The following is a 14,671-nucleotide window of genomic DNA, read 5'->3' on the forward strand; positions in this document are numbered from 1 at the left end:
TTAGCAGATTTCTTATGGTAATGTCAGCTGTTTACCATACATGTTCTGCTGTGCTATGTGTACCTGCGCACAAAATTAGTTCCACATCAGATTGATAAAAATTAACTGATATTTCCAGAATAACAAACTACAGGTTTCAGGAATGACAGACAGGGATTATTAATAAGAAAACAACCACAAGTAATTCATCAATGTATAATTGTTATTGTTTTTAGATATATATAATTAAAACAGAAAATCAAAAGGAAATATGTTCTGACCCAAAAAGGTAGTTCCTGTAGTGAAAAAGTATTATTTTTTCACTACAGTGAAATATCAATATTATTTTAATTAGAAAATCAAGTAGTTCACTGCTTAGCATAAAATAAAAACACTTTGTGAATGACAAGACTAGCACATTTATTATTATTTTTATTATTATTATTATTTCTAAAATCACTAGCGTGTACTTTGTCGGCAAAATGTATAACATATCCGTAATCTCTGTTATTAGTTGCTTGTTTAATATGATCAGTCGCACAAAAGGCCTTATCTTAATTTAAAATGTGATTCCTAAAACAGATAATTACTCCTTTTCTGAGTAGGAAATAAGTTTAATCAATTTGGAATTCATCAGCCATTCATCTTTGTTGATCATGTAGTTTGAATCCTGTTTCTGTAAGATTTTAGATATTACATGCTTGCCAAAGTTTAGCTTTTGCAAGGCTGTCTGTTTGCAAAGATATATCGAATAGAGTATATTTTTCTCAAAAGATTCACTGTACATTAAAGATCTAGTATGGCTGGAAAATTAAGGCTTTACACAGTAACAAACTCAAGATACTGCCTGGGGGTTTCGCACATGTTTCCGGCTTTCGAACTGTCTGCATGTATGGGCGCATAGACACGATTTGATGCTTTGATTTAATTGAACTTATTCTGAAAAACGAGTGGACTGTTGCAGAATATTTGATAAAATTAAATTGAGGAGGCTTTGTTTTAGCCACAAATGGTGATTTGGCACACTTAATTTTCCAATTTTTTGCAATATTGTTTTCTCTTTCTATACGGTTTGAGTCCTGTTTCATCTACCAATTTTTCAACATTATTTATGCATATATATATATATATATATATATATATATATATAGATAGTTGAGGTGCAGTAGTATGCATACCCTTTGATCCACCAAAATTGTTACGGGGTACAAAAGTTGCAAACAATAGCATCCAACACAAAGTATATTCCCAGCCAATTTTTAGTGTTCACCCAAGCTAGGGCTCAAGACGACTGCACTTTACAGAGAACAATTCTTTAGTTTTACACCAGGGCAATAGTTTATCAAAACAACAGTGGTGACAAATGCAGACTCCAACTCCTATGGGTCAGAATCTTTATCAGTATCAGATGTGAACTAGGTAGGATTTGTTTCTAACATTACCATATCTGACTGCTTAAAATCCTTTAAACTAAAACTACCATGTACACCACTGTCTCTTGTCTTAATGATAATCAATATTTATACAATAAATTGGAGGGAAATGTTAAGCATTAATATGACGGCAACACCTTCCCCCTTAAGAGAAAACTAGTTTTCGAACAACATGATAAAGGATGGACAAGCAAGATCGAAGGGTTAATATTTGGCTGTATACAGTTTTATGGAATTACCTTACTTCAGGAAATTTAAAAAGTTCTAGCATCTCCCTGGCAATTAGAGTTCTGTCAAATAGTATATAGTGTAAGCATTGAATGACTCGCTAAATATTTCCATATTACGAATACAACATTTAGCATAACATCTAACACAAACATTTTGGATTCGCTTAAAATCAAACTGATGTGCATTACGAAAGTACTTAATTAGTACACAAGCTTTAACACACATTATCATATGGGTCTTAATTCAGATAAGTCCAACAAGAATGAACACTAAAACACATGGTCTTAGACTCCAGCACGTGACAATCCATCAGCATTTGCATTCTCTGCTCCCCGACAGTGTTTGATCGTGAACTCATATGGTTGCAGACTAGGGCATAACCGATAAGCATTTTTCTACTGATTTCCGATTCCGGATTTTGGGCATGAAATTTTTCCGATTCCGGATACGATTCAATTAATCGGAAATGCTAAATTAAAAGGTTTTTCAAATTAACTTTTTAAACCGTGTTACACACGTTTTGCATATCACACCGATGTATTATCGTTTCACCCCGTTGTGTTGACCATATTGGACTTTTCTGACTTCTTATTTAACTTCATTAATGCACTATCGAATGACACGCAGTGTTAGACACGGTGCTATAGAAATTCAACTTTATTATTTTTATTATCCAAATCGGTCATTCCTGCCTTGTCCGACCCCGAGTAATCGGAAGTTCATACTATCCGGTGGAATCCGATTTCCGGATCAAAAGTCGGTTATGCCCTATTGCAGACACAGGGACCATCTCAGAAGCCGTTGGTTTTTTCCTTTGTTTTGGCTTAGCCAAGTTAGTGGGTTATGGTCAGTTTCAACACTGAATGGAGCACCACACAAGTAGTAGTGAAGAGATTCTATCGCCCATACTATTGCAAGGCATTCTTTCTCAATTGTAGAATAATTTTGCTCCCATGGCAATAGTTTGCGGCTGAGATATGCTATCGGATGTTCGTCTTTATTGTCATTGTACTGACTCAAAACAGCTCCAATGCACACATCACTTGCATCCGTTTGCATTACAAATGGGCGTTCAAAAACAGGATTGATCAAGATAGGTGCCTTTACAAGTGCATTCTTCAAGTCACTGAATGACTTAACAGCTGTCTCATCCCATGTAACACGATTTGGCTGTCCCTTCCTTGTCAAAATACAAAGCGGAGCCGAGAGCTCAGCGAAATTCCTGATGAATTTTCTATAATAGCCCACCATTCCTAGAAAGGATCGAACCTCTTTCTTTGTTGTCGGGAGTGGGAAGTCAACCTGTCCTCCTCCATCAAATTCATCACACACAGTTGCCGATAACAGTACAGCTCTCTTGTACTGACGTAATAGGTTACTATGGTAGGTTACTTGTCCTCGTCTACCACCAATGTTAATCTTGTAATTAACGTCATTAACCTTACTAATGACACGATAAGGTCCCTTCCAGTGAGCTTTCATCTTCGATGCATCAGATGGTAACAAAACTAGGACCTCATCTCCCGGCCTAAATTCCCATTTGGTAGCATTTTTGTCGTACCATGATTTAACTTTCTTGTGACACTCGGTTAGATTTTCTTTCACTAACTCACTTTCATCAACCAATCTCTGGCAAATCGAAAGCACATGTTCAACAACTGACTTATGTGTGTCACCCTCACCGGTGAATAGATCATTAAGAATCTCCATCGGCCCTCTTACTGGCCAACCATACAGCAGCTCAAACGGCGAAAACCCAGTTGCTTCATGCGGTACCTCCCTATAGCAAAACAGTGCATAAGGCAGCATCACATCCCAGTCTTCACCGTTCGTGGAACACAGTTTCTTCAAGACAGCTTTGAGTGTGCCATTCAATCTTTCAACCTTTCCATTGGATTGTGGCCTGTAAGGAGAAGTTGTGATCCCCTTGATGTTCAACATGTTGTAGAGTTCTTTCAGAAGTGTGCTTGTGAAGTTGGTACCTTGGTCTGTAAGGATAATCCTAGGTATACCAACCCTACTAAATAGGCCAATTAAGGCGTTGGCCACTGTTTTGGCATCAATGTCCTTCAAAGGAATTGCTTCCGGATACCTGGTAGCTTCATCTACTATGGTTAGTATATATTTGTTCCCCGCCTTTGTGCGCTGTAGTGGGCCAATGATATCCATCGCAATCTTGACAAAAGGGTCAGACACGATTGTTGGACACACCATTGGAGCTTTCTCCTTCCCTGTTCTCCTTGCTGTGTTTTGACAGATGTCACAGGCCTGACAGTGCCTCTGAATATCCCCAAACATTCCTGGCCAATAAAATGCAGTTGTTATTCTTACTTTCGTTTTCTCCCTTCCTAGATGACCAGCAAGCGGTCTATCATGTGCCAACTCTATCACTGCTTGACGTAACTGCTTTGGCAAAACTAATTGGATCCCATATTTTTCTCCATCCAACGACTTCCACTTCCGTTTTAAAATTCCATGCTCCCAGAAAAATGCATTGTCCATGCCTTCTACTTCACTTGCAGATGACAGGGCCTTTTCTCGCACTCCAGCCAACGAGCTGTCATTCTTTTGATACTGGGAAATTAATTCCACATTAACATCGTGCAGCTGATCAAGCGACAAGTTCTTGTCATCAGCCTCATCTTCACAATGGATGTCATCCTCATCCTCATCAGGACCATGATCACTATCTTCGTCCGAAAATAGCCTATCTAGATGCATGTCATCCAATTCATGGGATCGGACCCCACATTCTTTTATTTTCCTTTCACTTTCTTCAGCGTCCTCTTTCTGCACTCTTGCCTGGTTCCTCGTTACTACCATAGTCCTTTTTTTCCTACGTAGAATGTCCATACCCAGCAGCGCTTGTGCTGCCAAGTCAGATACCAGTCCAACTTGGACATGACCCTTGTAGTATGGCGTTTCTAATTCTACTATGGATAATTTCGCCTCAAAAGGCTGTCCAATGGCAGTGTCGAGTGTCAGGTTCTGTCCTTCAAGGATACATGACTTATCGACAAGGTCGTCACGTATCAAGGTCATTTCTGCGCCTGTATCTTTAACAAATAATACTTTCTTGTTGTTCACTGTTCCCGGTACATTTATTAACCGTTCACCAATGGTATTCTGGACAAAGTAGGTTGCTTGATTTTGTTGTTTTCTGCTGGGACAGTCACGCAAAACATGACCCTTCTGGTGACATTTATAGCACTTTTTGTCTCCATAGGATTTTTCTATCAAACCAGTTTTCTTGGACTGAGGTGAACTTGATGCTTGGTTATTTGCTTGTTGTCGGCTGTGCTTATGGTCGAACTTGCTGTCACTGATGGGCAAAACATATTCCTCAGCAGCATCGACAACAGAGCCATTGCCTTTATTGCGCCTTATCCACTGGGCCTGCACTGGTGGGAGAGCCTTCAAGAAGTATTCATCTGCTAAACATCTATGTGGATCACGACTATCAATGAACCGTGTTAAATACTGCTCTCTATACATGCCATCAGACCTCTGTATGTTTCATTAGCATCCCTTCTTATGCTAACTAACTGGCTGAAATATTCATGAGGTCTTTTCCCAAACCTATTTATCAGGGCCTTTCTTAGCTCAACATAGCTTTTACTTGTTTGTTGTGCTACCTCTCTTGCCTCCCCTGTTAGCAGCGTTCTCAGTTGCAGGGTTTTCATTTCTTCGCCCCATTTGGTGTGACCAGCCACGGCATCAAATTCTGAGAGAAATGTAAGAATGTCTTCATTCGCTTGATGATTGTAAGTTTGAAGCTTGACTTTGAATGGGAGGCTGTCATTCTTTTTATCTATGTCCTTCTGATGTTTCACCCTTTCTATCTCTAACTCCAGCTCTTTAAGTTTAAGACTGTGCTCCATTCGCAACTTCTCCCTTTCAAAGTCTAATTTTTGTCTCTCAGTTGAGCATTCACCCCTCTAACTGTAACCCGTCACGTTCAGTTTTCTTGTTGGTGTCCTTGGATGTTTTTAGTTTGCTCTGTGTTTTCTTTAGTTTTCTTACAGGCTGCTCTTCCTCTATTTCCATGTCATATGGTTCTTCACCACTGAAGTCTCCCTTAATATCTGTGAATTGCATCAAATTTGTTTGCTGTTTCCGTCTGGTTCTATCCCTTGCAATGCTGTGCTCTTCAACAATCGTTCCTACTTCCTCATCTATAACGCCACCTTGGGTCGTCATTTCAATCCTTATTTTGTTTATCCTTGGCTTAACAGGAATCTCACCCACACAAAGTTAGAGTATATCCAATAGCAATTTGCAGCTACACTACTCAGACAAAACTTTGGTACTTGTGCTGTTTCAATGTTACTGTCAAATTTCCAACAACTTTGCTATCCCACCGCTGCCACCAAAATTGTTATGGGGTACAAAAGTTGCAAGCAATAACATCCAACACAAAGTATATTCCCAGCCAATTTTTAATGTTCACCCAGGCTAGAGCTCAAGACGACTGCACTTTACAGAGAACAATTCTTTAGTTTTACACCAGGGCAATAGTTTATCAAAACAACAGTGGTGACAAATGCAGACTCCAACTCCAATGGGTCAGAATCTTTATCAGTATCAGATGTGAACTAGGTAGAATTTTGTTTCTAACATTACCATCCATATCTGACCACTTAAAAAACCTTTAAACTAAAACTACCATGTACACCACTGTCTCTTGTCTTAATGATAATCAATATTTATACAAATAAATTGGAGGGAAATGTTAAGCATTAATATGACGGCAACAAGCATATAAAAGTTTATTAAAAAGTAACGAGTAGTGTCTGGGTTAAGGTATATTATTATATTTTAAATTTTGATCTTGATAATATCTTGCCCAGAGGCGCACCTCACATTCATAGCAGATCATTCTTCCATAATTTAATGCGAATAAAATAATAAAAAATATTTTAGAAACCCCGTGTACGATACATTTTTTTATGTACAAATTCCTTTATGTATTATAGGTACTGATACATAGAAGTGTTGCTTACTAATATTGTCTTCATGTATGGAGTCGACTTTGTAATGTTTAATGCAACTGTCGAAGTATGGTAATAATTCATTCCTGTTGACGAATTGTTGCTTGGTACATTCAGCTGAGTTCTAAGATTACCAAAATAATTAAAACCAACTTCATATATATATATATAAGGACTCGCACTTACATATAATTATCACTTCAATACGTCTTTTCAGCATATAATAAAATATTTATCTTTGCCTACAAGTGAGGTTAGACAATTATTTTTAAATGCGTTATCACAGGCAACACGTATATGATTCATGTGAATGCCTTGATCTGTTTTAACACTAAATGACTTTAAATGCCGATATTACTCTTTTTCTATATGATAAATAATTGTTAACATTTCTAGATGATTTCAAAGTTGTCCACATTTTCAGGACAGACTGATGAATGTCAAAACTTGAGATTAAACAGAATTTTTTGTTTGAGTTTCGAGACTCTATTGAGTGGGTTCTACAAATTAGATACGATACCCTGAACTGCACTTGCATTGAGAGGACTTTCACATTCTTACAGTGTAAGTTGATCTGAAAATACACTTCATCATATTGTGCAATGGTCAGTCATTATTGTTATATGTTGTAAGACATACATTTGGAGGAACTGATTGAAACGTGTTGAAGTTGTTGCTAGAAGGTCTTGTAAAATATATCTTATTATTCTAAGATTAACACTATTTGCTTTATACATGAGCAAATACACACCTGATTTGTGCAGTCCTCTCAACGTTGGTGTGTAAACATGTCACCCGATAAGACCTCGCAATGTTAATGTGTATACATGTCACATAAGACCTCGCAATATTGATGTGTGAGCAAATTAAGTATTGAAATATCACAATGTTGAAGTTTACACAGTGCTGAAGGATACCTAGGTTTTGCAAGTTGTATTGTACACATATAGCCAGTAGTGTGCTGATGTGCTGTTAAAACCTTCATACATCTATAAATAAATACATACCACCCTGCAGGTATGTATCATGTGTGGGTGTCAAAATACCTATAACAAGTATGAAATTACATGTCTGACATTGCATGTTCATAAATTTAAATTTGCAGATGGTGTTTAAAATGTTTTTCGAACATGCTGTAAAATGTTTCGGAAACCTAGTGGATATGTGCAGTATGGAGTGAAATCTTAATAATATTAGAGTTCTTGATGAAACGCCGACCAATCTACTAAACTCATTGATTTACTGACGAATAAAATTTGCAGACCAAGCGCAAAATGATCATTGTAAGCAAGTTATTTCGTTCATTTGTACATTTTCATGATAAAACACAGTTGAGACTACTTTCTCGACGCTGGTCAAGAGAAAACATTTTGAAAAAATAACAATTTCAAGACCCGCTTTGAAATATACATTCTTAACTACGCTGAACAAACCGCAACACAACGGGTGCAATTTAGCAGGCTATTTAAGAGCAATTAAATGCAACATAACTGCCTGTTAACTAGTTTGTATTCCAAGTACATGATGTTTTAGAATAATACTAAGGCATATATTTGCATATATCTAGAGGAAGACTAATTAATTTCAATATCGTTTTTATTAGAACTATAAATAATTGTAAAATTTCAATCTCTTTTTTATGAGGACTATAAATACAATTTATTCTTTCATACCAATTCTAATGCTATTGTTGGTCTTCCTTTTGTATATATTTTCATATTTTGATCAAAGTTTTGACCAAATAATATATACTCTTCACGTGACTTTGGTCTTTAAATGTAAGCAACAGAAACAGTCGTTTTTCTGTTAGGTTTTAAGATAGTTTAAATGAGAGTAGTAAGTTAGTGTTAAAATAAGCAAGTAAGCATGACTTTGGTAGTAGTGGCACGCACACGCAGTTCATTTGATTATTAAAACTGCACCTGTCCTCAATTGGCCAGACGTCACTTTAAGTAGATATAAATACAAACATTTTAAGGCTGGTGTTGAAACACTGTATATAACTAAGTTTCATTTATTTTGCATGGTTACGGTTACATTTTATGAAAAGGATAATTGAACTAGTCACCTAAAATTACACAGAATTGATACATTGATATGCCACTATATTGGTTGAAACTGTACACATGTTGTAAATGATGCCTAAATATAGTTGAACCTAACGTAAAGGCAACCTCCGTTATGCGAGTACTTTTTTTCAACAGTTAAATGTGTAAGGGTTTTGCATCAACCGGAAGAATTTTTTTCCAGAGGCTATTCGTCTCACTTCCCAAAGGTGGCTGCCTAAGAGAGGTTTGACTGTAGTAATCTATTAAGACGTAATACACAAGCAAACCCATTATGGAAACGTTTATTTTGTAAGTAGAAAGAACAAGATTAACTACATGGAAATAAAACACATTACCACTTTCGCTGCAGCCAATGAAGGCCAAGCACACATGTACCTAGTATATTTTTGTTTATTAAGTATAACGAAATAAATAATATTCTGGAAATGGCAATGTTTAGCTTCAAATAAATTCTATCAAATTTCAGAAGCTCCAGTCCAGAATCTAAATATCAATGCTCGTTTTTTATATGTTACCCGTTAGTGTAATCCTTAGAAAGTAATGCACTTGAGAAAATCATTAATTCGTTTAATTAAATTATTTTTGGATTTCATATACCTCATAAAATAAACTCAATAGTATGCAAGTTAGCATAAACAATGACGTATTTGAACTTCTCCATATTCTTGACTTAAGCCCGCTGGAATGTTTATTAGCTGAAACTGTTATTTCGCGTTGCAATATGTCAATACGTGTACATGAAAGTCTTACAGATTTTTTTTTACAAATATCAAATTTTTACCCAATATTAGTATTGCATGTATTATTTTGAGGTACTGAATTTGATAGCTTCTAAATATACTAAGTTATTCTTCATCACATCAGAAATGAACTTGATATTATACAAACGTTTTGGAAACTGAGTCTGTGTCATATTTATCGAAATGACTTGAATAAATGTCAGTTTCACTACACCAAGAAAACCAGTATTGTTGAATTCATAGAGCCATAGTACAATATGTACTGTAATATTTCTTGTTATTATAGCATAATGAGGCATGCTGTTTTGGTGCTTTAAAATTCTACAAACTTCATTACCGGTACGTCATCAATAGATGATCATATTCGATTTTCATATAATTGCATAAATGTTTAATTACACCTTGTTTTGAAATATTAGTTGTTCCAAAAATTTTGAAACTTAAGAAAACCACTAGAGGAAGCAGTGTAATTTTGGAGGTATAATGGTATTTAAATCTGCATGAGCTGCTTAAATATTTAGTTCTTTACAGCATTTTCTTTTATTTTGTGTGAAGTGTGATAGGAAAGGTGTAAATATTCTTTGGCAGAACCTTTATTGCAGTTCAAAAAAGACATGAAATGTTCCAGGTGCATTTGTATGCATATGTAGATGATTTGAATATATTTTGATGCAATGATATAAACCTGTAAAAGAGTCCCAAGTGGGTCTGAGATCTCTTGCCTGACTTCCTGACTTAAAACTACCTCAAACTCCAGAGTAATTCGCCCAACAATTTCGGTTAGAATTAAGCTTCCTGACCATGAAAGGTTTCTCCGAGTTTAGTAATGTAACTTGTATTGAATGGCAGGTGGTCATAATTTGCACAATCTTGAAACAAATGTTGGTCTTAACTGCTGCAGGAGCCCAGTTTCTCTTAATACTTGTGCTATTGCTGCATGTTCCTTTGCTGAAAAATAGAATGCTGTTTGGAAGGTGAATAGTTTGAATAGCCTTTAAAAGACTAGATGCGAAAGAACATTGTGTATTTATCTTTCTGAGCACATTCTTTGATACTGCAAAACTTATTCCTTTAAATCACATATACTTTAAATGGTCATGACCATTGATTTTTTTTCCTTTCTCGCCATAATGTATTGTTCTTTATACACCTATTTCTGAAAGATTTAGTTTTCTCGCCATTGTCATTCTTTTCAAATGGTTGTTTTTCTGGTACAAGATTATGTCGCCACTAATACCTTTTGTGGTAAGTATTTTATCTTTATAAGCGTTCTTTGTTCCTTAAAGAATACTTGCCTGGCTCAAAAATTCGGGCTATAATGCATACCCCGTGCCATAGAGAGAGAGTTCATACCTTTCATGACCTTTATGTCTTTCTGTACATCACTTTTGACAGGTGTCAGGCCTGTACTGGGTGCTTTGAAAACATTAAATATGTAGTCCGTTTTGAGACTGATATAAATAAAGCATACACACATATTAAATTTACCAAACCAAGCATATACAATCAATATTGCTACCTATGGCCAGATTGCAGGAGAATCGTGAAGAAGGATGTGTAAGATGCAATAACATTAATTATATGTTACTGATTCATTACGATTATCAGTAAAAACCTTTTTATAAGCATAGGTGAAGAGCACAGATATTAATAGCTGAAATACCATCCCTACAATATAAGTTGTAACTTTGATGTCTATCAACTATTTTCGTAAACTGCGATAGTAAATGTTAAAGGTGCTGTATTCGAAGCATCCCTTACTAGATTCCTTCAACAATACATTTATTTTTTCCACGTAAAATTTGATCCCTATATTAAAAACTGCAATATTGCAAACTTATTCATCGATTATGCAAGTAGAGTGTGTTTACTTTTGCGTATTAAATGTTTGGTATTTTGCTGTATTTTGATATTTTTATTTTTATCACAGGTAATGAAAGTTTTAATTCTTTTTAAATTGCACATTAAGATAAATGAAAGGTATTTCACATGACAACATGCACACTTTGGTCTTACTTTCTTTGACAACATGCATAATCCTTTAAGTCTAATCAGTACCTTGTATCTGAAGAGAAATTGGTTTCAAGTTTGCTTTGACAATTCCTTGTTCTGTGGCACAAAGTACTCTTGCTACTTTGGTTAGTTCAACTGTTGTGTCTTTTAGCCTGTACCACTTCTTGTGAACATCAATGGAATGTCCAAGATGTTCAGTGACCCAATGAAGTTCAGGATCCGTCATGTCTAGCAATTGAAGAACAGTAGCCAGGTACTTTCTTATCTTGGTGGAGGCTAAAAGTTCCGGATACCTTGCACCACATTTATTTGCACAAAGTCGCACACTGTCCCACCCACGAATGTGCCCATTTTCAGACTTTTGTGCAGCAAAAATAAACTTGTTCGTATTGAAAACCCCAGCAATGGCTCTGTATTTAATTGTAATCCTTATTCCCCGTGTAACATCTGGTGTTAAAATGATTGGCACCTTCTTTTGTCTTTTCCCTGAAATGTAGCAAACGTTCAGTCTTGGCCAACATCTTCTCTGTATCGTCAGTTATCATTTCAAAATCTTCTTGTATCCATTGCCTTTCTTCTGCTTTGATCCAAACATGTATCGGCAACTTTGCACACTCACCACCTCTTCTGGCATTAAAGGAAGTACAACGACACAACAAATATACATTTAAAGCCCTCCAGTCGTCTGCATCCAGCTTTTTCTGTCGATCAGCCCTGTCAAAAAGCTTTTTGATCTCCTGTTGACAGAAAGTGCTGAGCTTTTTAACATCTTCCGTCAGGGGTGGTTTCTCCGGAATATCATCTCTGTTTTCGTGTAGCAGTTTCTGTGCATTAGTGCTCAGAATGGTCCATTCACTGTCCATCAGCTCTAAGAAGTTTCTACTCTTCGTTATTAATTCTTGTTTGTTTTCCTTGATTGCTTTCCCTCTTAGTATAATCCCTAAAGCTTTCAAACTGTATCCTATCTGCAGAAGAAGGCTTGGTATGCATATGTGTATGCCTTGTTCATCCATTGTGTAGCAGCTAGTTCCTTTGTGGAATCAACAATCATGTCAAAAAATGCAGGATCGATGAAACTTTCCATTTTTGCTGAGCTCTTGTTTGTTGAGGATCTCAACACTTGCAAAAGGTGACCCAAATTCCTGACTTTGTTTGAAATTTCTTCCTTGCGCTCAATACCCACTGTGTCCAATAGGGTCTGTCCATATAAATTTAAAAAAGTGTCATTTTTAACAATAAGATAAATTTCATCTTTATTCATCTTTTCTTTAGATATATATAAACATATATGTACTGCGTGTGTAATATATGGATCGATAGATAGGTTAGAAAGTTTAAAAATGATTTAATAATACATATTAAAGTAGAAGTCCATGTTTATTCAATATAGCATATTTCAATATAGCAACATATATACAAACAATATATATTAACTAGAATGTCATATCAAACTCATACAATGCAATCTCTTGTTCCTTTGTCAGATTTGTTCTTAGTTTCTGAATATCGTCTTCGATATTCTCTGTGCAGCTTGCAAGGTATTTTTCAGAGTCAGACTCTGATTTACTATAGCCAGATATTCCTTCTGTTTGAAAGTACCTTCTAGTTCTGTTGTGTGTAATAAATACAATAACATCTTCTGGAACTGGAAACATGTATACACCATTGACATAATAGAAATATCTCAAATCAAATATGTTATCTTTATTAATTGGAATACCCAATTTAATACAGTCAGGTAAAGAAAACAGACAGGCGGGTAATAAAACTTTGCCAAATAATCTTTCACCATATGTAAGATATTCATCTACACCGATTCTGGTATGGAACCATCGTGACCAGTCCTGGAAGTGGAAGAGTTAAGAAGTGTCAGATCCATTAGTTCAAACTCTATGGTAGCTTGGTTATATTCATTAGTTAAGGGAAACTTGAAATCTTCTAATGTTATATTCTCTTCTCGCAAGATTACTGTTATGAGATTGAAACATTCAACAAAGAACATTGGGTTTGCTTCAGTGTTTTCTTCAGCTAATTGTCTTAAACTTTTTGATTCTTGTGTGAATGAAATCATGTGAACTCTATTCATAATAGGTTGACACTGATCTGGGGCAGCTTCCCATGGCACCAAATTTGATGTCATAATGATAGGCTGTCTTTTCACCGTCTGTGTTGCTTGGTTTTTAATTGCTACTTCTGTAGGCAAACCTTCTTTACTGTCTCCGCCTTTTTTCACCTTTCCATTTTCTACCATCTGTATTTTGGGCCACATTAATCTACTGTGTAGTAGAGTCGGGTTCGTCCTGTTGCTTACGACGATATGGTATAGATTGGAGGGATCCAATGCGCTGAAGATAATGCTGGGGCCTGGATTTCTTGATTGGTTTGACTTCTGGAGGCTGCTCGTCATTGCTTTTTCGGCTCCCTACTGTATGGCTGTTGCTTGGCCTTTGAACTCTTTCTTTTAAAAATAGGGAAGCAGTCCGGTTCGTCGTATCCGTCTCTCGGTTCATCTGAGATTGCTGTCTCTGCATCTAGAAAATTATTGAGAATTTCATATTTATTACCTTTCTTTCTGATTGAATCAATCATGAACTTTCTCATTATTTCATTCTTTTTGGAATTTATAGAATTTTCTAATGAACTTACTGATTGGACCATATATATTTGTTGAACACGTTGTATGAACCATAGGTACCAAATACTACTGTATAATTGTTTATATGCTAACATATCTCTATAAAATGATGGACCCATGAATGCTGGACACGTGGCAACATTGTCAATTATAGCATTAGTAACTAATGGTCCAAATACATGTGCTACTCTAGGTAAGATAGCTTCTGATGAACGACTGTAACAATCAGGTGTTTGAAAAGTATCACTGTGTTGAAATATTTCAATGTTAGTTCCAGGTTTCTTAGGGTCAACATTACCTACTTCTTCATCAAATGCATGTTCTCTGGTCCTTTTGATGTTCAAGCATTTTCTTGGTATTTCACCGAACATACCTTGCTGTGCCTCCATAGATCTCTCTCTCTGTAAAAACCATAGCAGTGTGGACAGCATCCATATTCATCATACTTTCTTTCATTTCTGTCTTCAACTGGTCTTCTTTGGACTGTCATTTGACCTCCCGATTTCAATACATTGATGTTCCTTTTATAATCCCCATAGTTTGAGTTTTTTTAATAACGTTTTTCGTACTTTGGATCCTT

The 14,671-nt window shown here is 36.0% G+C and overlaps 2 protein-coding genes across 2 annotated transcripts; both read right to left on the reverse strand.

The window, feature by feature from the left end:
• Window positions 1-565: 565 nt before the first annotated feature.
• On the reverse strand, window positions 566-5,524 carry LOC149796769 (uncharacterized). The gene is made up of 3 exons (XM_089960641.1): window positions 5,279-5,524; window positions 2,553-5,057; window positions 566-709 (listed from the first exon to the last, which is right to left on the reverse strand). Exons 1-3 carry the CDS (start codon window positions 5,522-5,524, stop codon window positions 566-568), a joined length of 2,895 nt encoding a protein of 964 aa, XP_089816767.1.
• A 5,966-nt stretch (window positions 5,525-11,490) lies between these two features.
• On the reverse strand, window positions 11,491-14,610 carry LOC149796770 (uncharacterized). The gene is made up of 5 exons (XM_089960642.1): window positions 14,438-14,610; window positions 14,021-14,066; window positions 12,604-12,707; window positions 12,122-12,421; window positions 11,491-11,982 (listed from the first exon to the last, which is right to left on the reverse strand). The coding sequence occupies exons 1-5, from the start codon at window positions 14,579-14,581 to the stop codon at window positions 11,491-11,493; spliced, it is 1,086 nt and encodes a 361-aa protein (XP_089816768.1). The 5' UTR covers window positions 14,582-14,610.
• Between the last annotated feature and the right edge of the window lie 61 nt (window positions 14,611-14,671).

This window comes from Sinohyriopsis cumingii, chromosome 6 (genome assembly GCF_028554795.1).
Source record: "Sinohyriopsis cumingii isolate HCF-2022 chromosome 6, ASM2855479v2, whole genome shotgun sequence".
Classification (NCBI taxonomy): Eukaryota; Metazoa; Mollusca; class Bivalvia; order Unionida; family Unionidae; genus Sinohyriopsis; species Sinohyriopsis cumingii.

Bases quoted from the DNA above. Each gene is read 5' to 3' on its own strand.
- LOC149796769 (XM_089960641.1), bottom strand. From the start codon at position 5,524: ATGGAGCACAGTCTTAAACTTAAAGAGCTGGAGTTAGAGATAGAAAGG. The intron at 5,058-5,278 runs GTAGCACAACAA...TACTTCTTGAAG, and splicing joins TAACAGGGGAGGCAAGAGAG to GCTCTCCCACCAGTGCAGGC. The intron at 710-2,552 runs GTATGGGCGATA...CTTTGCAAACAG, and splicing joins AGAAAGAATGCCTTGCAATA to ACAGCCTTGCAAAAGCTAAA.
- LOC149796770 (XM_089960642.1), bottom strand. From the start codon at position 14,581: ATGACAGTCCAAAGAAGACCAGTTGAAGACAGAAATGAAAGAAAGTAT. The intron at 14,067-14,437 runs GCTTGAACATCA...AATTCCAAAAAG, and splicing joins CGGTGAAATACCAAGAAAAT to AATGAAATAATGAGAAAGTT. The intron at 12,422-12,603 runs GTCAGGAATTTG...CTTCTTCTGCAG, and splicing joins AGGAAGAAATTTCAAACAAA to ATAGGATACAGTTTGAAAGC.